At 42.4% G+C, this 25335-nt stretch overlaps 1 protein-coding gene across 1 annotated transcript; it reads right to left on the bottom strand.

The window, feature by feature from the left end:
• pdk4 (pyruvate dehydrogenase kinase, isozyme 4) lies at positions 1 to 25335 on the bottom strand. Its single transcript, XM_071368775.1, has 11 exons — positions 24889 to 25335; positions 23853 to 23994; positions 20446 to 20517; positions 19887 to 20071; positions 11001 to 11090; positions 9220 to 9297; positions 7111 to 7187; positions 6858 to 6956; positions 6215 to 6328; positions 5738 to 5851; positions 1 to 4888 (listed from the first exon to the last, which is right to left on the bottom strand). Exons 1-11 carry the CDS (start codon positions 25001 to 25003, stop codon positions 4736 to 4738), a joined length of 1239 nt encoding a protein of 412 aa, XP_071224876.1. The 5' UTR covers positions 25004 to 25335; the 3' UTR covers positions 1 to 4735.

Here is a 25335-nt window from a genome sequence, read left to right as displayed (position 1 = left end):
TCACGTTTCCTATTTTGTTTATTGTAGTTTTTAAAAGAACTGATCTGGTAGGGTGGACTAGGAAGCATGCTCTCTAACAGAAAGCTCTAGAATAGCTCATAGCGTACTATAGAACAGGTAGCAGCCAGGGCATTACTATACACATACAAGCAGTGATCATGAAGGTATTTCATATACATCAGAACAGCTTTCACATGTCTTATTATCCCATACAGAAGATCAACTGATTGCATTGTGTGAAAAGATGTGTGTTGTCAACAAACACTCACACACACACTGGCTGTGAGTAACCTGGCAGTACAGTACTGTAGAGGCCTTTAGAATGCAGGCTTGGTCAGGGTACATAGAGGGGTCAAGTTCACCACTGACTGTCAGAACAGGATAAGTGTTAAATGTATTATATCAGTGTTCAGCCTGATTGACAGAACTGTTGAGTTATCTACAGGTCTATTTGACTGGTAAACTTGACTGTACTGTGAGAACCTTCCCCACGTTCCTAACGATCGGTGTTAAGCGTTTAAGATGAGAAAATTATAGGATAAAATAGCCATGAGGGAAAACATTAATCGTCAACCCTTACATTGTTGTTAGGTTTTCATTAAGAAGGAACCAAACTAAATCAAGAAAACACATTTGTACAGGAGTGCATTAATAATACTTTAGTTAGTGGATAGGATTATGGTAACAACAATTTTCTGACTAAAGCACATGCAAAAAGTCTGCTAAAATGGAAGCACTGCAGGCACATTTGTTTGGCATTGGCACAAAATGGCATTACATAAAGAGTTGCATTTTATTGAACCTAAAGACGCTTAAAATATTCACTCAATTCCCTTAAAATTCATATAGACTGAAATCCTGACATAAGATGGCTGCTCATAAAACAATACTGTATATTAGTAAATCATGTCAACAGGAATAGGTTATGTGCACCAGTCAGGACTTCGGCCCACAGCGTTAGATGTCAAATCAACAGCTTCAGCTGATTGATAGCTCCTCCCATGTCAGTTTAATGACATCACACAGCACTTACGGTGATACCAGAAACAATATGAAACGCCTTCAACATCCTGAGAACATGTGATGTAAAACCATAGATGGTAAAAAAAATATATAACATTTTGAAAACAGTTCAGCGTTGAAGACGTTTCCACTTCAGTGTTCGTTTAGTCTCAAACCATACTTTTTTTCTATGCACAAAAAGACTGATTACAAATTAAGTGCCTTCAGAAAGTATTCACAACCATTGACTTTTTGCACATTTTGTTGTGTTACAGCCTGAATTTAAAATGTATTAAATGTTGATTTTGTGTCACTGATCTACACACACACTACACCATAATGTCAAAATGGAATTATGTTTATAAATGTTTATAAATATATGAAAAACTGAAATGTCTTGAGTCAATAAGTATTCAACCCCTTTGTTATGGCAAGCCTAAATAAGTTCAGGAGTAAACATTTGCTTAGTCATCATAAGTTGCATGGACTCACTCTGTGTGCAATACTAGTGTTTAACATGATTTTTGAATGACTACCCCATCTCTGTACCTCACACATACAGATAATTGTAAGATCCCTCAGTCAAGCAGTGAATTTCAAACACAGATTCAAGACCAGGCAGGTTTTCCAATGCCTCACAAAGAAGGGCAACTATTGGTAAATGGGTAAAAATAAAGAAATGCAGACATTGAATATCCCTTTTGAACATGGTGAAGTTATTAATAATTACACTTTGGATGGTGTATCAATACACCCAGTCACTACAAAGATACAGGCGTCCTTCCTAACTCAGTTGACTGAGAGGAAGGAAACCACTCAGGGATTTCACCATGAAGCCAACACAATCACTGAGTACCACTCTTCATATTTTCAAGCATGGTGGTGGCTGTATCATGTTATGGGTATGCTTGTCATCGGCAAGGACTAGGGAGTTTTATAGGATAAAAAAAAAGGAACAGAGCTAAGCACAGGCAAAAATCCTTGAGGAAAACCTGGTTCAGTCTGCTTTCCAACAGACACTGGGAGACAAATCAACCTTTCAGCAGGACAATAACCTAAAACACAAGGCCAAATACACTTACCAAGACGACATTGAGCTTGACGAATTTTAAAATGAATAATGGACAAATATTGTACAATCAGGTTTGCAAAGCATTTAGAGACTTACCCAGCTGTAATTGCTGCCAAAGGTGATTCTAACATGTATTGACTCAGGGTTGAATAATTATCTAATAAAATATATTTTTTATTATTTTACTTTGATATTAGAGTATTTTGTGATCGTTGATAAAACAATGACGGTTAAATACATTTTAAACCCACTTTAACACATCAAATGTGGAAAAAGTCAAGGGGTGTGAGTACTGTCTGAAGGCACTGTACATAGCCGTTATTGGGTTAAATGTTAGTAACTGTACATATTGTCTTATGCAAGTTCTTATTGGTAAAGTAATAAGTGACTTTTCTTAGTGAATACCAGGGAATGAAATTCATTAATTGAATGACAAACATTTGATTCAACTCAGTCTTACTGTGTCCCTAATCACAGAAATGTGATAATACTCTCATTTTGCTCTCTGGCACACATTATTCAATAAATACTTCATGCATGGAAGACCTAGCCGGCCTCTAAAATTAAATAATTTTAGTAAATCTACAAAATTTAGTTAACTTTGATATTTCTAACATTTCTCTCAATATTCACATAACTTGTATTTTAAAAGTCAGTTGGACTCAATAAGTACACTAGAATATCTACTTTCTTTATAGGAAACCTTGAATGGACCTTGGATTTCATCTCGTCTTATTAAACAAGCCAGGGTGTAACTCAAAATGGCACCAAGAAAAACAGTTGATGGGGGAACCCAAATAAATCCCTTTAGGACCAAAAACATTGTAGATAAACTTTGTCTAGAGTTCGAGGTGGACAAATATGTGTGAGGGGTAAAATGCTCAGAGCTGAAACTAAACAGAGTCTACATAGTGTGCTCCAAACAATATTTGTTGTTCAGAGACGAGTCGGAGGCCGCTGTGTACCGCCCCACCCCCACCACAGAACATTCTGTAGTAGAAGGGTAACCAAAGAAAATCCATTGACTGACAGCATGGCCTTATCTGTTTCTGACTGACACACTATCTGTCTGTGTCTATAGAGCTCAGTGTCCTAGCTGCAAACCGTAGCTGTGAGTGAAGGGTTAAGAACTACATTTTTAAAATGTAGTATCACAGCTTATAGTACTGTGACATAAGCTGTACTAACCTAATTCAGTCGATTGATAAATGAAATTATCGTTAAACATTCACCTTTTTAATAATAAGCGAAAAACGCTAGCTTTTCACACTGTGTAATAATGTTAAAATAAGTGAGTGGAATAAATAACTGAAACGTGTGGTTAAATTATAACCAAAAGAAAAGATGATTGTGAGTAGTGTACGACCCTGTTTCTAACTAACATTCATGAAATCGCTTATTGAATAGAGATCCTGGTATTGCCATTGAAACGCCTCCGACAGTGATGTGTTTTTCCACTTCAAGTGAATGTATGAGAATATCCATTGCGAGAGGAATCCACATCTCTCTCTCACACACAGTAATAGCTGTGGGTACAACTGTGTACCTTCTGTCAGTTTGATCCTCCTTTCTGTCTACCTGCTTTGTTCTTCCTGCTAGCTCAGTCTGTTTGGTTAACTTCTAGGGGTGTAACGGTTCACCAAATCCACTGTTCGGTATGTTTTGGGGTCACGGTTTGGTTTCGGTACAGCAGGAAAATTACATTTTCACACTGATGCTGCATTTGTAACCATGTGGGAATTTACCGGTTGTGAAGTCATACATTTAGTCCCAGATGCACACTTGCGATTTCTAATAAAGGGTGAGTGTCTGTAGCATGGTATGTCTCCCACTCCGGGGTAAGGTGATGGACTGTCACTTAAGTAATCGCAACACAGAATGCATTGGCCAATTCCTAGAAAACTGTGGCCTGCTTATATAGAGTGGGTATGACCTGTTTGCTGAAATGGGTGCAAGAGGGAAGTTCATAACGTGGCTCGAGCACTTTTACAAGGTGCTGGAATTCCCTATTCTCAACCACTGAGAATGGGCGCGGCTTTAAACCAAAGACTGTAAAAAATATAAACACAGCCTACCTACTGCTCTTGTCATTTTTGGCCGGTCAGAACCAGTTCCCAAGGGCTGCTTGAATGCAGAGGGGTGATTTTGGGTTAGTTTTTTCCGTTTCCGTCTTGTGACGTCGGCATAAACATGTCAACATATTTGAGATGTTGGCAGCTGGATAGTCTATTCTCGTTGGGCAGTGGCAACATACTGTTAACGTCTTATCCACAACTCTCTGTCCATCACCGTTGTGATCTACTGGGAAGCCAAAACGTTCCCAAACTGGAGATTTAAACGATGGAGGATCCTCCTGGTTTATCCACCCCACCACTCGCCATCGTACAGAACTAGTTCCTGGATGCGCCTCACAAAAGGACAGTTTGAAATGCGGCAATTAAGATTTGAATTTAGATTACAATGTGCACATAGGCTCTAGTTGTTTTAACAGAATAGCCATAAAAAAAACAAATTCAGCTCAAATTTACTCGAGGCACCGGCCAACAACGCAGCGTAGGCATTGCCTATAGGCCTTTTATTTTGTATATATTTTATTAAATGTATTCATTCAGGTTGAACCGAGGCCCCCTACCGAACAGTTTGGTACGAACACGTGTACCGTTACACCTCTTGACTTCTCCTCTCATACTTCCCCAGCTTCTTGGGATCCTTGCTGGGCATGCACCAGTCATCCGCCTCGTTGCTCGTCTGATAATGCCTTATGGCTGACTGGTTGTAAACAGGAAGTCTTTCCACAGAATCTGAGGACAAGGCCTGTTAATGGAGCACAGAGGAGTGGTAGGTTAGATGTAATCTTGGTTAACCCAAAACTAAAATCTCACAGAATTTGGTGAGCTATGTGATTTAGTTCTGGGTCCAGACGTGTTAGAAATTTGGAGTTCTGATTTGCGAAGTCTCCACCCTCGCAAAAGAGAACTCAGCCAAAGTCCTCCCCCCTTCCGCTAATTTCAACACATGTGCAAAGCAGTCCGTCTAAGCACGCCTTCGCCAAATCCTGATACGTCCAAATAACCAGTGACGAAAACCCAAACACCGGAAATACTGCTGCTCATTATCCTACACATTCCCTCCTGTTGCAACAGATTCTGACGATTATGAGGACGGGGCTCTATTTCTATCACATGCTGGTCACATGTGTCTTCCACCATTCAGAGAATGAACCTTTACATACTTATTTCAGACATTGAAAAACGCCAACGTTGTATAGAGCAGGGATCATCAACTAGATTCAGCCGTGTGACAATTTCTCTGTGAGCGGATGGTCGGGGGGCCGGAACACAATTACAAATAATTAGTAGACTCAATTTGACCACAAGAAGGCCAAACAGATATTTGACAAAAACCTGATAATTTCAAACCTTGCTTACATTTGTATACGATCACGTGTCTCTCTATTATGCTTGGGAATACTTGGGTACAGTTTTTCAAAATTAAAATAACTGGCGTTTTTACAGTCTTATGTCCAACAATGAAAATGTTACGTTTTCTGAGCAAAAATAAATACAAATTGAGGGCCAAAATGGGGGAACACTGGTTGAGAGGTTCAATTATCTAGAATAAGACAACTGTTGAAGTAACACATTCCATTCGTAGAAGTGTTACCTTCAGGTAGATGACAGCTGACGTCCCATATCCCTCCATGGAGTAGAGCTGCAGGTCTCCCTGGAAGTACTTGGCATAGAGACGGGAGATGGGAAGACCGTAGCCAAAACCAGCCTACAGAGAGCCAGGGACACAATGGGTTAAAAACTCAGTCTGAACTGACTGTCACAGTACTGTAGTAGAGAAGCATTCAGTTACACTTTAACCCTTGGGCAACGAATGACTGGTCCAGTTTGTAATTCTGCTCATTTACAACCGTGTTCGCTCGCAGTTTACACTTTAGTCAGTATAAAATGATCACGATTTACATTTGAGCTGAAATAAAATAAACAGGCTTGCATGCCTCTAACATGTGATCAAACTGCAGTCATAGATCATGTCCTACTGAATGTTGTGCTCAAATGTATTAAATCTGACTTATTAACCTGGCTGCCAGTAAAATCTTTAGTGTTCAGTGGCACCAGGACAGGGTCTCACCAGTGGAGCGTTGCGTGAGTTGTCGATATCGACGGGGCTGGGGGCGGTGGAGTACATGTAGCTGAACAAACGCTCTATCTTCCTCAGGGGAACACCACCTCCTCGATCTGATATCTAGAAACACCAACAACGTTACAGCTCTGTTCCACTCTCTGATCTTCCTGTTGTCTCCCCAAATATCATGGTATAGGACCTACAGAACAACCACGGGAGGAACTCTATGGTACTATGTATTCATACACATTCAACTGTACAGTAGGCTTCTACATCCCATGGCATTATTTCCACCCTGCATCTGTGGAAGTGTGTTGGATGGGCATACACTACTTTTGAACAAATGTATATTGTTGGGGCTCAGAGCTGAAGGTTTTCACTGTACTCAATTCAATGGGAAACATGTTAATATTGCCAACGCAAGTGAAGTAGATAATAAACAAAAGTGAAAAACAAAAATTAAACAGTAAACTTTACACACAGAAGTTCCAAAAGAATAAAGAAATTTCAAATGTAATGTCTATACTCTAATTACCCCTGCAACCCTGTGACTATTAAACTTCTCATTTTAAAATAAAAGTCAATGTACTGCAATGAGCACAATGCATATCATTCATTGTAAGGGTGAATACTCTGAGCATGTGTTTACCTTTATTGTCAGGTCTTCACTGCCCAGTGAGACTCGAACTTTGACCGGCGGGAGATGCAGGGCCATTTCATGAGTCTCCACTGTTGCTCTCATGGCGTTCTGGAAACAAAACAAACATTGCTTGAGGAAATGACAAAGTAATATAAATCAGATTGAGCTAATGTAATTAAATCGTATGTAGTAGTGTCTGCCGTAGTCACCCTCACACGTGTAATGAAATGTTTATACAGTAGAAGGTAAATGTTTGGTGTACCTTGAAGAGCTCAAACAGCATGTGGTAGAGATGGGAAGGCACATAGACAATACGAAGAGGCTGGTCAGGACCTTTGGCTAAGGAAAAACTGAGGATTACTCCAAACCAAACATGACTGCAAATGTATAACATACACAACTGAGGATAGAAGTTACTAGAAACAAAACCACTTTCCCTCCTCATTGCAAATGCACAACTGAACTCAATAGTCACTATGAAATACATAATTTACTATTCTACCAACGTAATCATGTCCCCAGACACTTCTGATAGCCTATAGCCTGGGGATGAGGTTGCTACCAACTAAACCCATGAATAGACATTGTTTAGCTTTTTTAAGGCTTATGTAACATGGTGACTTAAACAGCTGAATGTGGGTGAACGGAGGTTTGTTACTGAGAGTTAGACGGTTCACTAAGAGAGGAGAAATCTGCCCGGCGACAACACTAAGCCTGTAGCAAGGGGCTTGTTGCTGTTCTGTTCCGCTGCTGACTGGAGAGATAAGAGACTGATGGGTGCTTGATTTGGTGCACAATGACCAAAGGCAAACTATGACATAACATTTTTGATGAATCATTATGCCTGATGTGACTGACCACACCCCCACTGTAATGCATCAGACGTAGGCTAGACTGTGCAGCCCATTGATATTTTATGGCTGGTGCGTTTTGAAAGTCTGGGCACCAAATTATGTCTGGATCTGTTCTTGTTTTAGCTACGATTATCATTTCCCTCTACCATGATATTTATCAAAGTCATGGTTTGACCTTTCAAGTGGTGCTATTGTCCTGTTCATAAGACACATACACTGAGTGTACAAAACATTAGAAACACCTGCTTTTTCCATGACAAACTGACCAGGTAAATCCAAGTGAAAGCTATGATCTTTTATTGATGTCACTTGTTAAATCCACTTCACTTCAATCAGTGTAGCTGAAGGGGGGGGGGAAGACAGGTTAAAGAAGGATTTAAAACAATTGAGACATTGTGATACGTGTATGTGTGCCATTCAGAGGGTGAATGGGCAAGACAAAAGATTTAAGTGCCTTTGAACGGGGTATGGTAGTAGGTGCCAAGCGCACCTGTTTGAGTGTGTCAAGAACTGCAACTCTGCTGGGTTTTTCACATTCATCAGTTTCCTGTGTGTATCAAGAATGGTCCACCAAACCAAAAGACATCCTGCCAAATTATCACAGCTATGCATTGGAGTCAACGTGAGCCAGCATCCCTGTGGAACGCTTTCAACACCTTGTAGAGTCCATGCCCAGACATAGTGAGGCTGTTCTGAAAAAAGGGGTTGCAACGTGTTCCTAATGTTTTGTACACTCAGTGTATAACCTAGACCTGCACAGTTAGATTTTTTATTTTTTAACACAGGGCAATACATAGAAGTGAATATTTATACCTGTGTAAGTGAGGTGTATGAAAGAATGGTTCTCTGTAGACATGGCTGCCTCAGATGCAGGAGACAGTCTCACTCCTGACAACCCTAGCTGAGACTAAACAGTCGTTGCACGCTGTTCAACTAAAGCAACGGAGTTAATTGCTAAAAATGGTTCAGCTAAATATCTCTTAACACCACTCACACAAGCTAGCCACACACAAACACACACACTTTGCAAATTGCGCCATGAATTGAGTAGACCAGAGGAATTGAATGAGAGATCAAGAATACTCAACCCACGGGCAGAGAAACTCAAATCAAACCTGGCCAAACAACTCACAATGCAAATACAACCTCACTAATTGTTTCTGTAAACCTAATCTTCTCTAACAACCCCCGGCCTAAAACTCTCTTGCTAACCAAATTGTACTATTTGGAAATAGGAGAACGAGAAACGTCTTTAAGCTACTCTGGCCCTTCTCCCTTGGCGCAATAATGTTGTATCAAACAGACTTGGCTCCAAATAGCATTTACAATCTTTCAAATACTTTGAGTGTTTGTTATAGCTCATCAACAGGTGTCAGTTGGGCCAGGTTGCACTTCTGGGACTATTCTATTGGGTCAATTGAGCCAGGCCAGCTCAACCAAGCGCAGCTAAAATATTTGAAGGAAAACAAATACCTTCCAGAAGCCAGGTCTATAACCCTGTATAGAATGTGATTTACCGTTGACTTGTGTGATGTCAATCTCTGGCGAGGTCAGGTAGTACTGCTCACAGAGCATCTTGGAACTATCGAAGGCATCTGGGGAAGAAACAGTCAAAACAAAGACAAGGACTGTAGCACAGGAGGAAAACACTGACTTTCAATCGAATTACCATAACAGCTAATGACCACTTATTAGCTGTTATGGTCATTAGCTGTTATTCTGACTTCTAAACCTGAAATATTGTTAATTATCTGGTATCCTACAGAAATGAGAAGGGCCACAGTCTGGTTTATACACCAGAAGTTAATGGTTATCTGTATGAACAATGTATAGGGTGGGGTCAATTAAGGCTGGATAGGAACCAGGGGAATGCACTGAGTAAAGGAAAGGCAATTGCATGGTTGCAGTCACTGATAAGGGTGGAGATCTGTGGATTAGTGAGGAATGGGAGCTGATGTCAGATTTAATTTTTTTTTATTTTATTTTTTTTATTTTATCCCCTTTTCTCCCCAATTTTTCGTGGTATCCAATCGCTAGTAATTACTATCTTGTCTCATCGCTACAACTCCCGTACGGGCTCGGGAGAGACGAAGGTCGAAAGTCATGCGTCCTCCGAAGCACAACCCAACCTAGCCGCACTGCTTCTTAACACAGCGCGCCTCCAACCCGGAAGCCAGCCGCACCAATGTGTCGGAGGAAACACCGTGCACCCGCCCCCTCGGTTAGCGCGCACTGCGCCCGGCCCGCCACAGGAGTCGCTGGAGCGCGATGAGACAAGGATATCCCTACCGGCCAAACCCTCCCTAACCCGGACGACGCTAAGCCAATTGTGCGTCGCCCCACGGACCTCCCGGTCGCGGCCGGCTGCGACAGAGCCTGGGCGCGAACCCAGACTCTGGTGGCGCAGCATAGCACTGCGATGCAGTGCTCTAGACCACTGCGCCACCCGGGAGGCCTGCTGATGTCAGATTAAGGGAGAAGGAACAGTTTATTACCCACATCACTTAACTTCCTGCCTAGCAATAAAGATGTTTTAGAGGGAAGGAGGAGACTTCACCTAAATTGGGGTATATCTACTTGTGCTGGTGGGAACATGTTTTTATCTGTTCTGCTGTCTGACCCTTTGGGTGAATAAACTTGGTTTGAGAACTTGGTTTAACACCACTGACTTTCAATCTAGTCACCATAACAGCTAATGACCACTGACTTTCAATCTCGTCACCATAACAGCTAATGACCACTGACTTTCAATCTCGTCACCATAACAGCTAATGACCACTGACTTTCAATCTCGTCACCATAACAGCTAATGACCACTGACTTTCAATCTCGTCACCATAACAGCTAATGACCACTGACTTTCAATCTCGTCACCATAACAGCTAATGTACAGTGACCACAGAGAGTAGATCAACTAAAACTACACAGAGACATGTTGAATTAAGTGGGTGAAGAACAGTCTGCCTCTGTGTTTAAAAGGCATTACGATTACACATCATTTAGTTCTATTCTTATTATGAGAACAGATGTGATACTGTGCAGATCAAGGTGAAAAGGACATACCTACTGTAGCAGTGAAAAGGGTTAATTATGATAATGCACCTGTAAATCGTGTGTGTCTGTCTCTGTGTGTGTGTGTCTCTGTCTCTGTGTGTCTCTGTCTGTGTGTGTCTGTCTCTGTGTGTGTGTCTGTCTCTGTGTGTCTGTCTGTCTCTCTGTGTGTCTGTGTGTCTGTCTCTGTGTGTGTGTCTGTGTGCCTGTGTCTCTGTGTGTGTGTGTTGCTGATGAGGGACAGTACCTTTTACCACCTCTGTCACGTCACAGTCGGGGTCGATGGTGCCAATGTGCTTGGGATGGGCGGGGTTGGCACTTCCATCAAAGATGAGTGCTGAAGAGGTACATAACAACAAATTCAGACTCATTGGGTAACTACACGTGCATGTATTTTGTGTACACAACCCTACTGTGACTAGTGCTGGTTCATGAACATGGTGATGTAGTGTAGTTACAGACAGTGCTGGTTCATGAACATGGTGATGTAGTATAGTTAGACAGTGCTGGTTCATGAGCATGGTGATGTAGTATAGTTACAGACAGTGCTAGTTCATGAGCATGGTGATGTAGTGTAGTTACAGACAGTGCTGGTTCATGAGCATGGTGATGTAGTATAGTTAGACAGTGCTGGTTCATGAGCATGGTGATGTAGTATAGTTACAGACAGTGCTAGTTCATGAGCATGGTGATGTAGTTACAGACAGTGCTAGTTCATGAGCATGGTGATGTAGTGTAGTTACAGACAGTGCTGGTTCAGGAGCATTGTGATGTAGTGTAGTTACAGACAGTGCTGGTTCATGAGCATGGTGATGTAGTGTAGTTACAGACAGTGCTGGTTCATGAGCATGGTGATGTAGTGTAGTTACAGACAGTGCTGGTTCATGAGCATGGTGATGTAGTGTAGTTACAGACAGTGCTGGTTCAGGAGCATGGTGATGTAGTGTAGTTACAGACAGTGCTGGTTCAGGAGCATGGTGATGTAGTATAGTTACAGACAGTGCTAGTTCATGAGCATGGTGATGTAGTATAGTTAGACAGTGCTGGTTCATGAGCATGGTGATGTAGTATAGTTACAGACAGTGCTAGTTCATGAGCATGGTGATGTAGTTACAGACAGTGCTGGTTCATGAGCATGGTGATGTAGTATAGTTACAGACAGTGCTGGTTCATGAGCATGGTGATGTTGTGTAGTTACAGACAGTGCTGGTTAATGAGCATGGTGCTGTAGAGTAGTTACAGACAGTGCTGGTTCATGAGCATGGTGATGTAGTATAGTTAGACAGTGCTGGTTCATGAGCATTGTGATGTAGTGTAGTTACAGACAGTGCTGGTTCATGAGCATGGTGATGTAGTTACAGACAGTGCTGGTTCATGAGCATGGTGATGTAGTATAGTTAGACAGTGCTGGTTCATTAGCATGGTGATGTAGTGTAGTTACAGATAGTGCTGGTTCATGAGCATGGTGATGTAGTTACAGACAGTGCTGGTTCATGAGCATGGTGATGTAGTATAGTTACAGATAGTGCTGGTTCATGAGCATGGTGATGTAGTTACAGACAGTGCTGGTTCATGAGCATGGTGATGTAGTATAGTTAGACAGTGCTGGTTCATGAGCATGGTGATGTAGTGTAGTTACGGATAGTGCTGGTTCATGAGCATTGTGATGTAGTGTAGTTACAGACAGTGCTGGTTCATGAGCATGGTGATGTAGTGTAGTTACAGACAGTGCTGGTTCATGAGCATGGTGATGTAGTATAGTTAGACAGTGCTGGTTCATGAGCATGGTGATGTAGTATAGTTAGACAGTGCTGGTTCATGAGCATGGTGATGTAGTGTAGTTACAGACAGTGCTGGTTCATGAGCATTGTGATGTAGTGTAGTTACAGACAGTGCTGGTTCATGAGCATGGTGATGTAGTATAGTTACAGACAGTGCTGGTTCATGAGCATGGTGGTGTAGTTACAGATAGTGCTGGTTCATGAGCATGGTGATGTAGTATATTTACAGACATTGCTGGTTCATGAGCATGGTGATGTAGTTACAGACAGTGCTGGTTCATGAGCATGGTGATGTAGTATAGTTACAGACAGTGCTGGTTCATGAGCATGGTGATGTTGTGTAGTTACAGACAGTGCTGGTTAATGAGCATGGTGCTGTAGAGTAGTTACAGACAGTGCTGGTTCATGAGCATGGTGATGTAGTATAGTTACAGACAGTGCTGGTTCATGAGCATTGTGATGTAGTGTAGTTACAGACAGTGCTGGTTCATGAGCATGGTGATGTAGTTACAGACAGTGCTGGTTCATGAGCATGGTGATGTAGTATAGTTAGACAGTGCTGGTTCATGAGCATGGTGATGTAGTGTAGTTACAGATAGTGCTGGTTCATGAGCATGGTGATGTAGTTACAGACAGTGCTGGTTCATGAGCATGGTGATGTAGTATAGTTACAGATAGTGCTGGTTCATGAGCATGGTGATGTAGTTACAGACAGTGCTGGTTCATGAGCATGGTGATGTAGTATAGTTAGACAGTGCTGGTTCATGAGCATGGTGATGTAGTGTAGTTACAGATAGTGCTGGTTCATGAGCATTGTGATGTAGTGTAGTTACAGACAGTGCTGGTTCATGAGCATGGTGATGTAGTGTAGTTACAGACAGTGCTGGTTCATGAGCATGGTGATGTAGTATAGTTAGACAGTGCTGGTTCATGAGCATGGTGATGTAGTATAGTTAGACAGTGCTGGTTCATGAGCATGGTGATGTAGTGTAGTTACAGACAGTGCTAGTTCATGAGCATGGTGATGTAGTGTAGTTACAGACAGTGCTGGTTCATGAGCATGGTGATGTAGTATAGTTAGACAGTGCTGGTTCATGAGCATGGTGATGTAGTATAGTTACAGACAGTGCTAGTTCATGAGCATGGTGATGTAGTTACAGACAGTGCTAGTTCATGAGCATGGTGATGTAGTGTAGTTACAGACAGTGCTGGTTCATGAGCATGGTGATGTAGTGTAGTTACAGACAGTGCTGGTTCATGAGCATGGTGATGTAGTGTAGTTACAGACAGTGCTGGTTCAGGAGCATGGTGATGTAGTGTAGTTACAGACAGTGCTGGTTCAGGAGCATGGTGATGTAGTATAGTTACAGACAGTGCTAGTTCATGAGCATGGTGATGTAGTATAGTTAGACAGTGCTGGTTCATGAGCATGGTGATGTAGTATAGTTACAGACAGTGCTAGTTCATGAGCATGGTGATGTAGTTACAGACAGTGCTGGTTCATGAGCATGGTGATGTAGTATAGTTACAGACAGTGCTGGTTCATGAGCATGGTGATGTTGTGTAGTTACAGACAGTGCTGGTTAATGAGCATGGTGCTGTAGAGTAGTTACAGACAGTGCTGGTTCATGAGCATGGTGATGTAGTATAGTTAGACAGTGCTGGTTCATGAGCATTGTGATGTAGTGTAGTTACAGACAGTGCTGGTTCATGAGCATGGTGATGTAGTTACAGACAGTGCTGGTTCATGAGCATGGTGATGTAGTATAGTTAGACAGTGCTGGTTCATTAGCATGGTGATGTAGTGTAGTTACAGATAGTGCTGGTTCATGAGCATGGTGATGTAGTTACAGACAGTGCTGGTTCATGAGCATGGTGATGTAGTATAGTTACAGATAGTGCTGGTTCATGAGCATGGTGATGTAGTTACAGACAGTGCTGGTTCATGAGCATGGTGATGTAGTATAGTTAGACAGTGCTGGTTCATGAGCATGGTGATGTAGTGTAGTTACAGATAGTGCTGGTTCATGAGCATTGTGATGTAGTGTAGTTACAGACAGTGCTGGTTCATGAGCATGGTGATGTAGTGTAGTTACAGACAGTGCTGGTTCATGAGCATGGTGATGTAGTATAGTTAGACAGTGCTGGTTCATGAGCATGGTGATGTAGTATAGTTAGACAGTGCTGGTTCATGAGCATGGTGATGTAGTGTAGTTACAGACAGTGCTGGTTCATGAGCATTGTGATGTAGTGTAGTTACAGACAGTGCTGGTTCATGAGCATGGTGATGTAGTATAGTTACAGACAGTGCTGGTTCATGAGCATGGTGGTGTAGTTACAGATAGTGCTGGTTCATGAGCATGGTGATGTAGTATATTTACAGACATTGCTGGTTCATGAGCATGGTGATGTAGTTACAGACAGTGCTGGTTCATGAGCATGGTGATGTAGTATAGTTACAGACAGTGCTGGTTCATGAGCATGGTGATGTTGTGTAGTTACAGACAGTGCTGGTTAATGAGCATGGTGCTGTAGAGTAGTTACAGACAGTGCTGGTTCATGAGCATGGTGATGTAGTATAGTTACAGACAGTGCTGGTTCATGAGCATTGTGATGTAGTGTAGTTACAGACAGTGCTGGTTCATGAGCATGGTGATGTAGTTACAGACAGTGCTGGTTCATGAGCATGGTGATGTAGTATAGTTAGACAGTGCTGGTTCATGAGCATGGTGATGTAGTGTAGTTACAGATAGTGCTGGTTCATGAGCATGGTGATGTAGTTACAGACAGTGCTGGTTCATGAGCATGGTGATGTAGTATAGTTACAGATAGTGCTGGTTCATGAGCATGGTGATGTAGTTACAGACAGTGCTGGTTCATGAGCATGGTGATGTAGTATAGTTAGACAGTGCTGGTTCATGAGCATGGTGATGTAGTGTAGTTACAGATAGTGCTGGTTCATGAGCATTGTGATGTAGTGTAGTTACAGACAGTGCTGGTTCATGAGCATGGTGATGTAGTGTAGTTACAGACAGTGCTGGTTCATGAGCATGGTGATGTAGTATAGTTAGACAGTGCTGGTTCATGAGCATGGTGATGTAGTATAGTTAGACAGTGCTGGTTCATGAGCATGGTGATGTAGTGTAGTTACAGACAGTGCTGGTTCATGAGCATTGTGATGTAGTGTAGTTACAGACAGTGCTGGTTCATGAGCATGGTGATGTAGTATAGTTACAGACAGTGCTGGTTCATGAGCATGGTGGTGTAGTTACAGACAGTGCTGGTTCATGAGCATTGTGATGTAGTGTAGTTACAGACAGTGCTGGTTCATGAGCATGGTGATGTAGTATAGTTACAGACAGTGCTGGTTCATGAGCATGGTGATGTAGTGTAGTTACAGACAGTGCTGGTTCATGAGCATGGTGGTGTAGTTACAGACATTGCTGGTTCATGAGCATTGTGATGTAGTGTAGTTACAGACAGTGCTGGTTCATGAGCATGGTGATGTAGTATAGTTACAGACAGTGCTGGTTCATGAGCATTGTGATGTAGTGTAGTTACAGACAGTGCTGGTTCATGAACATGGTGATGTAGTGTAGTTACAGACAGTGCTGGTTCATGAACATGGTGATGTAGTATAGTTAGACAGTGCTGGTTCATGAGCATGGTGATGTAGTATAGTTACAGACAGTGCTAGTTCATGAGCATGGTGATGTAGTGTAGTTACAGACAGTGCTGGTTCATGAGCATGGTGATGTAGTATAGTTACAGACAGTGCTAGTTCATGAGCATGGTGATGTAGTGTAGTTACAGACAGTGCTAGTTCATGAGCATGGTGATGTAGTGTAGTTACAGACAGTGCTGGTTCAGGAGCATGGTGATGTAGTGTAGTTACAGACAGTGCTGGTTCAGGAGCATGGTGATGTAGTGTAGTTACAGACAGTGCTGGTTCAGGAGCATGGTGATGTAGTATAGTTACAGACAGTGCTAGTTCATGAGCATGGTGATGTAGTATAGTTAGACAGTGCTGGTTCATGAGCATGGTGATGTAGTATAGTTACAGACAGTGCTAGTTCATGAGCATGGTGATGTAGTTACAGACAGTGCTGGTTCATGAGCATGGTGATGTAGTGTAGTTACAGACAGTGCTGGTTCATGAGCATGGTGATGTAGTATAGTTACAGACAGTGCTGGTTCATGAGCATGGTGATGTTGTGTAGTTACAGACAGTGCTGGTTAATGAGCATGGTGATGTAGTATAGTTACAGACAGTGCTGGTTCATGAGCATTGTGATGTAGTGTAGTTACAGACAGTGCTGGTTCATGAGCATGGTGATGTAGTTACAGACAGTGCTGGTTCATGAGCATGGTGATGTAGTGTAGTTACAGATAGTGCTGGTTCATGAGCATGGTGATGTAGTTACAGACAGTGCTGGTTCATGAGCATGGTGATGTAGTGTAGTTACAGATAGTGCTGGTTCATGAGCATGGTGATGTAGTTACAGACAGTGCTGGTTCATGAGCATGGTGATGTAGTATAGTTAGACAGTGCTGGTTCATGAGCATTGTGATGTAGTATAGTTAGACAGTGCTGGTTCATGAGCATGGTGATGTAGTGTAGTTACAGATAGTGCTGGTTCATGAGCATGGTGATGTAGTTACAGACAGTGCTGGTTCATGAGCATGGTGATGTAGTGTAGTTACAGACAGTGCTGGTTCATGAGCATGGTGATGTAGTATAGTTAGACAGTGCTGGTTCATGAGCATGGTGATGTAGTATAGTTACAGACAGTGCTGGTTCATGAGCATGGTGGTGTAGTTACAGATAGTGCTGGTTCATGAGCATGGTGATGTAGTATATTTACAGACATTGCTGGTTCATGAGCATTGTGATGTAGTGTAGTTACAGACAGTGCTGGTTCATGAGCATGGTGATGTAGTATAGTTACAGACAGTGCTGGTTCATGAGCATTGTGATGTAGTATAGTTACAGACAGTGCTGGTTCATGAGCATGGTGATGTAGTGTAGTTACAGACAGTGCTGGTTCATGAGCATGGTGGTGTAGTTACAGACATTGCTGGTTCATGAGCATTGTGATGTAGTGTAGTTACAGACAGTGCTGGTTCATGAGCATGGTGATGTAGTATAGTTACAGACAGTGCTGGTTCATGAGCATTGTGATGTAGTGTAGTTACAGACAGTGCTGGTTCATGAGCATGGTGATGTAGTATAGTTACAGACAGTGCTGGTTCATGAGCATTGTGATGTAGTGTAGTTACAGACAGTGCTGGTTCATGAGCATTGTGATGTAGTGTAGTTACAGACAGTGCTGGTTCATGAGCATTGTGATGTAGTGTAGTTACAGACAGTGCTGGTTCATGAGCATTGTGATGTAGTGTAGTTACAGACAGTGCTGGTTCATGAGCATGGTGATGTAGTATAGTTACAGACAGTGCTGGTTCATGAGCATTGTGATGTAGTGTAGTTACAGACAGTGCTGGTTCATGAGCATTGTGATGTAGTGTAGTTACAGACAGTGCTGGTTCATGAGCATGGTGATGTAGTGTAGTTACAGACAGTGCTGGTTCATGAGCATTGTGATGTAGTGTAGTTACAGACAGTGCTGGTTCATGAGCATGGTGATGTAGTGTAGTTACAGACAGTGCTGGTTCATGAGCATGGTGATGTAGTGTAGTTACAGACAGTGCTGGTTCATGAGCATGGTGATGTAGTGTAGTTACAGACAGTGCTGGTTCATGAGCATGGTGATGTACAGTCATGGCCAAAAGTTTTGAGAATGACAAATATTAATTTCCACAAAGTTTGCTGCTTCAGTGTCTTTAAATATTTTTGTCAGATGTTACTATGGAATACTGAAGTATAATTACAAGCATTTCAAAGTGTCAAAGGCTTTTATTGACAATTACATGAAGTTGATGCAAAGAGTCAATATTTGCAGTGTTGACCCTTCTTTTTCAAGACCTCTGCAATCCGCCCTGGCATGCTTTCAATTAACTTCTGGGCCACATCCTGACTGATGGCAGCCCATTCTTGCATATTCAATGTTTGGAATTTGTGGGTTTTTGTTTGTCCACCCGCCTCTTGAGGATTGACCACAAGTTCTCAATGGGATTAAGGTCTGGGGAGTTTCCTGGCCATGGACCCAAAATATCGATGTTTTGTTCCCCGAGCCACTTAGTTATCACTTTTGCCTTATGGTAAGGTGCTCCATCATGCTGGAAAAGGCATTTTTCATCACCAAACTGTTCCTGGATGGTTGGGAGAAGTTGCTCTCGGAGGATGTGTTGGTACCATTCTTTATTCACGGCTGTGTTCTTAGGCAAAATTGTGAGTGAGCCACTCCCTTGACTGAGAAGCAACCCCACACATGAATGGTCTCAGGATGCTCTACTGTTGGCATGACACAGGACTGATGGTAGCGCTCACCTTGTCTTCTCCAGACAAGCTTTTTTCCGGATGCCCCAAACAATCAGAAAGGGGATTCATCAGAGAAAATGACTTTACCCCAGTCCTCAGCAGTCCAATCCCGGTACCTTTTGCAGAATACCAGTCTGTCCCTGATGTTTTTCCTGGAGAGAAGTGGCTTCTTTACTGTCCTTCTTTACATCAGGCCATCCTCAAAGTCTTTGCCTCACTGTGCATGCAGATGCACTCACACCTGCCTGCTGCCATTCCTGAGCAAGCTCTGTATTGGTGGTGCCCCGATCCCGCAGCTGAATCAACTTTAGGAGACGGTCCTGGCGCTTGCTGGACTTTCTTGGGCGCTCTGAAGCCTTCTTCACAACAATTGAACCGCTCTCCTTGAAGTTCTTGATGATCCGATAAATGGTTGATTTAGGTGCAATCTTACTGGCAGCAATATCCTTGCCTGTGAAGCCCTTTTTGTGCAAAGCAATGATGATGGCACGTGTTTCCTTGCAGGTAACCATGGCTAACAGAGGAAGAACAATGATTCCAAGCACCACCCTCCTTTTGAAGCTTCCAGTCTTATTCGAACTCAATCAGCATGACAGAGTGATCTCCAGCCTTGTCCTCGTCAACACTCACACCTGTGTTAACGAGAGAAACACTGACATGATGTCAGCTGGTCCTTTTGTGGCAGGGCTGAAATGCAGTGGAAATGTTTTTTGGGGGGGATTCAGTTAATTTGCATGACAGAGTGACTTTGCAATTAATTGCAATTCATCTGATCACTCTTCATAACATTCTGGAGTATATGCAAATTGCCATCATACAAACTGAGGCAGCAGACTTTGAAAATTAATATTTGTGTCACTCTCAACTTTTGGCCACGACTGTAGTATAGTATATATGTAGTATAGTTACTGACAGTGCTGGTTCATGAGCATGCGGGTGGAGATACGGCTCATGTAGAAGCGATCCAGGAAGTATTGGACGTTCTGATTGGTCACAGGGTCAGAGCCGAAAGCCTCCTTGTACTCCACTACGCCCTGGGCCATGGTGGGGACCACGTTGTTGTGACGGTTCCTGACGTTCACCAGCGTCTCAGTGAACCTGAGGAGACAGGGCAAAGGCTGGGTCGAAAGTTCACAATTCCACATATTCTATTCCAATAGTCTGCAATCCTAATTTTCCCTCTAGGTATAAATAAAGTAACTATTGTCATTAACTCACTAACATCTGCGAGGTTGATACCAGCTCAAAATATGATTGATTCAGCAGCAGCAGAGGTATCCATCATATCACATTCCATTTCAGATCAAGATTAAAACCATAATCTATTATTCAGTTAGAAGAGGTAGCTATTATTAGGCAGAGATTAGAGAAATTATATCTTTACTTACCTGAATTAACTATGACTCACTTTGGAGAGTCCATCTAATGAGATGTAGGCCTATCTGCTGGATATGACTGGGTAATTGACTTACTTCTTTAGGATCGTTTTATCATCAGCATCTTTCTCCAGGAAGCCCACAAGCTCCATCAGACTTGTTGCATACCTGTAGGAATAGATCACAGAAGACAGGCTAGTTTACACAGGGAAACAATACTGCTACTTTAAACTACATTTATAAAGGCTTTGTAGAGCATTCATAAAGAGCATTCTTAGGCTTTTACAGAGCATTCAGAGTATTTATAAGCAAAATGCTTGGGAGTGTAGCACAACATTTCCTTATGAATTACATAGGCATAATGAAAGGTTTATGAGTGCTTCTTTAAACCTTTATTTCAGTCCCATGGTGAAAGAAACTAAAGGTATGTGTAGAAGCCAGAAACCAGTGCAAAGATCACTTCTTTCCTTTAGCAAATCACTTTTGGCTCCTGGAGTTCCACCTTTAAAAATCTCAGACTTCTATTTTGGAAAGGACTCCGACTCTCGTGGTGACCATGAAAACCACATGGGGGTATTTATACATGCTACAATAACTAGGGCTACTTGTGGCTGGAGATAGGCCTATTATGCATCCCAAATGGCAACCTATTCCCTATATAGTGCACTACTTTTGACCAGAGCCCTATGGGCCCTGGGGAATAGAGTGCCATTTGGGCAGTTATGTTCCTTCTGATGTTTAAACATTCCTCACCATTTTCAACCTCTCAAAATGTGAATATTCTCTGTACAGCACACGCTAAATACTTCTGACCTAGTGGAAGTAGGCCTAACACGTAAACACTAAGCATTTCAGTAGCTTACTTATTAGCCTACTAGCTTGTTCAGAGGAGTCACTATTATGGCCTAGTTAAGAGGCTGTAGGCTAAATTGTCCCGACTTCAGTGACGTGCAGATTGAGTCAGGAAACTAGGTGAGAGATTAGTGGCTGACTGTTTTCAAACCCTCTTTGTCCACCAACTGACCTTGAACCCTCCCACTTTACTAACACAGCTGCATAGCAGATACAACTAGGCTAACTAGCTTGAATTACAAAGTTTAACTGTAACGTTTGTTGTTGCCCTCAGGCCACTACTCTACCACTAGCCAAGTCAAATAAATGGTGCCAAATCAATATTGTGGATGGAAAAACCCCACGGCCTAAAGCGGAACATAACCCCTAATAGAGTAGCGATGACGCAGAACGCTAACTTTAGACCAAGTTTATAAATATATATCCTCCATATCATTACATTGATAATAAAGCTGGAACATAGGGTTCTGTACTGGCCACCTATCAGAGAGACACTAAGTTATTGCCCTAGTTCAGAGATTCAACTGTGCTGTACTTTCCCTGACATTACACTCTAGTTAGCTGATGGTTTTCCCTAACTAGGAGATAGCCTAAACAATTCCTTCACAGGCCTAGCACTCAGCAATCAACTCCCTTTATTTTTGGGAAAGTATTCCATTTCAATAAGAGAACATATTTGCAAGTACCCATTTTAACTGACAAAATATATCTGACTGTCACTAATAAAGACTTGATGCACATTGTAGTCCTCCATTTTTCTAGGCTACACTTCTGATGATCGTCAAACAACGTCACGCACGGCCCCTGTTCCTCTTGGGATACATGGTGTTCCAGCCCACATCGTCCCTGTATTTTGTATTTATTAAGGATCCCCATTAGTTCCTGCAAAGGCAGCAGCTACTCTTCCTGGTGTCCAGCAAAATGAAGGCAGTTTATATAATTTTTAAAACATTACATTCATAACATTTCACAACACATTAAATGTGACCTCAGGCCACTACATCTACAACACAAAATCTATTTGTACGAGTGTGTAGAGTGAGTATGTTATTGTGTGTGTATGCATGTGTCTGTGTACACCTGTGCAGCCTGCCAGACAGACAGAGATATGAGATGGAGACAGCTGGCAGCCTACATGGCAGGGTAGGCCTGCATCTCATCCCTAGAAATTAGATGTACCACTCCGTTTAAGGGACGTGGTGCTTTGATTTGAGACCCCCATAACTCTCTCATCCCACATACCCCTCACTAGAGCAGAGTAGTTCAGTAAGATAGTCTATGCAAGGTTATGGTCGCCAGGATAATAACATCCTATTGGCTCTGTCAGGATAGGCAATATCCCCTACAGTAAATGGCTCTTCAAGATAAGACATTTTACAACTGCTGATGTAAAAAGGGCTTTATAAAATACATTTGATTGGTTTGATCATACAGGTTTCGCCGAGAGCAACGTACAAGTTCAATAATCATTTCTGACAACTATGAAGGAACAAACATACTATAGCAGAGAGTTGGCTAAAAGGTACAAACCGATCTTTCTTTTTTAATCCCAACAGGAGGCCTTTTGCCGCTTGCCAGGCAGTCATTTTAAATAACAATTTGTTCTTAATTGATTTGCCTGGTAAAATAAATGATGGAATAACTGTAAGGGGAAAGATATACTCTGGGAGTGATCCAATTCTCCACATTCTATACAAACGGTCCTACTGAATGCATGAAGCAGTGTAATGTTTACAGTAGGGTCAGCTCTCTGTAGGAGGAGCACACAGCATTCAGTAAATAAGGAGGGGTCAAGAATATATTTTTTTTATTTATCCGTTATTTTACCAGGTAAGTTGACTGAACACGTTCTCATTTACAGCAACGACCTGGGGAATAGTTACAGGGGAGAGGAAGGGGATGAATGAGCCAATTTGTAAACTGGGGATTATTAGGTGACTGATGGTTTGAGGGCCAGCTTGGGAATTTAGCCAGGACACCGGGGTTAACACCCCTACTCTTACGACAAGTGCCATGGGATCTTTAATGACCTCAGAGAGTCAGGACACCCGTTTAACGTCCCATCCGAAAGACGGCACCCTACACAGGGCAGTGTCCCCAATCACTGCCCTGGGGCTTTGGGATATTTTTTAGACCAGAGGAAAGAGTGCCTCCTACTGGCCCTCCAACACCACATCCAGCAGCACCTGGTCTCCCATCCAGGGACTGACCAGGACCAACCCTGCTTAGCTTCAGAAGCAAGCCAGCAGTGGTATGCAGGGTGGTATTTACGCTTTTGCTAGAAGACACCCTTCCAGGAACCATGTTATTCTACTCCCAGTCCATTCAAGGGATGCTAAAATATCTGACCTGTGCCGTGACCCTGCATGTAAGGTAACTATTCCACACACACAGCTACACAGTGAAATTAAGTAGTTTATTCAGCCTGGAATGGGATTGGACTCAGCTACATAGTACATCCTCTATATCTCACTATGTACTATCCACACTCACTCCTGCAGCTTGTGTAGGTGAGGTGTGTGTCTGCAGCCTGGAGGGGGATTGGCCAATATTCAGTCAAGGTTCATAATAGGTGATGTAGCCGCTGCTGTAGTAAGGGGGTGCACAGATTCACTGAGATATAGAGATGTATAAGCTACAGCTGTATTTACCAGCTCTGTAGCAGCTGTAGTGATGGGGTGCCGAGAAGCTTGTCAGGGAGGAAGTCGATCTCCTTCATGATGTTGGCCAGCCGGACAGGAAGCTCCTGACGCAGGAACACAAAGGACGTCTTCTCACAGGCATTGGCCGAGCCTACAGTCGCATGACACAGGAACACATCTGGGTTGTACTCATTAGGCGCACACCACAGCAAAACGTTTTGCAATGGAAAACAAAAAGTTGTTTTCTCATTGGACCAGTTCAGGTAGTCCCTCCCTGTTTCAGTCTCAGGGATAAGCTACTGACTGGAAATCTCAAGACAGGACATCATACAGTACACACACTGCTGTGTAAATGTTTAAGACAATGTGAAGACATTGAACTGGTTTGTTTTGGCAGAAGGAATACGTCACGTTTTCACCTAAGAACAGGACCAAGTGCTATCTAGCAGAAAAGCATGATAGGGAGTAAGGTTTTAATTTCCCCCTTTTAGTGTCGTGTTAGAACTGAATCTAACTAACAGTGGCCGTGAGTGTCACGAGGGATTTGATTTAATATCACAGTCTCTGCTTTACATTTGATGGATAACTTTGCTTGGTATCTACCGCATGATACGTTGCTTAGTCCTGCAACGAGACATTGGTTCGTCCCGCAACTAGCCGTAAACAATCTATTGTCAGGAGAGTGGCAATACAATGGGTGCCATCCCCATTGTTGTGAATGCAGCCATACCCACCAGTATCATGATAACATTTAATACAATAATGTTTGTCAACGCTTCAGCAGAGAGTTCCTCTGTGATCATAGGACACATACTGCATTACTCTGGGAACACTGACAGCTGTCAGTTACTTAGCTACCCTACTTTCACAATGCAACCAGTGGCACTTGTTTTGCACGTAGCTGCTATGGACTCAGAATTAACGTTAGGCAAGCTACAATGTTGCACAGTAACGTCATTGTAATGTTTGGCTAGCTAGCTACATTTTTGAACAGTATTGTAATGTTTAGCTATGTTATTAAGACAGGACAGGGATGAAAACTTACCAAAGTCTATGAATTGTTTCATTGACAGCGGCGAAGGTGAGAACTTGGAAAACCTATCCACTAGTGCTTGTTTAGGTATGGAGCTGTTCTTTAGCAAAAATTGCGTTAACTTCATAGTTGCAACAAATTAAAATTGAAGTCCCGAGACAGTCCGATTGTTGTCAGCCAGGATGCCCTTTTCTCTTCACCAGCAGCACGCTCCAGTCTCTCAGACGTAAAGACGCTAGCTAACTGGCTAATGCTAGCCACCAAGGGCAATATCAATGCGTTAAATTGACATTATTCAAAACAATTGTCAATGAAACACAGTCACATTCCTGAACAGTGCCGAATGTCTTTGCATCACCTAAACTTTTAACAAGCAACAATATTCCAGAATTCACGAATGCTCTTCACAAGACCGACCTCTGTGTTGAGTTGTTGATGAAGTTTGGATTTGATTGGCAT

This window comes from Salvelinus alpinus, chromosome 26, assembly GCF_045679555.1.
Source record: "Salvelinus alpinus chromosome 26, SLU_Salpinus.1, whole genome shotgun sequence".
Classification (NCBI taxonomy): Eukaryota; Metazoa; Chordata; class Actinopteri; order Salmoniformes; family Salmonidae; genus Salvelinus; species Salvelinus alpinus.
Note: the sequence above shows the minus strand (reverse complement) of the source record. Positions and strands in the feature narration are given on the sequence as shown.

Bases quoted from the DNA above. Each gene is read 5' to 3' on its own strand.
- pdk4 (XM_071368775.1), bottom strand. From the start codon at position 25,003: ATGAAGTTAACGCAATTTTTGCTAAAGAACAGCTCCATACCTAAACAA. The intron at 20,518-23,852 runs GTAAATACAGCT...CTATTCCTACAG, and splicing joins CTACAGCTGCTACAGAGCTG to GTATGCAACAAGTCTGATGG. The intron at 11,091-19,886 runs GTCAGTAACTAT...GTACCTCTTCAG, and splicing joins CATGCTCATGAACCAGCACT to CACTCATCTTTGATGGAAGT.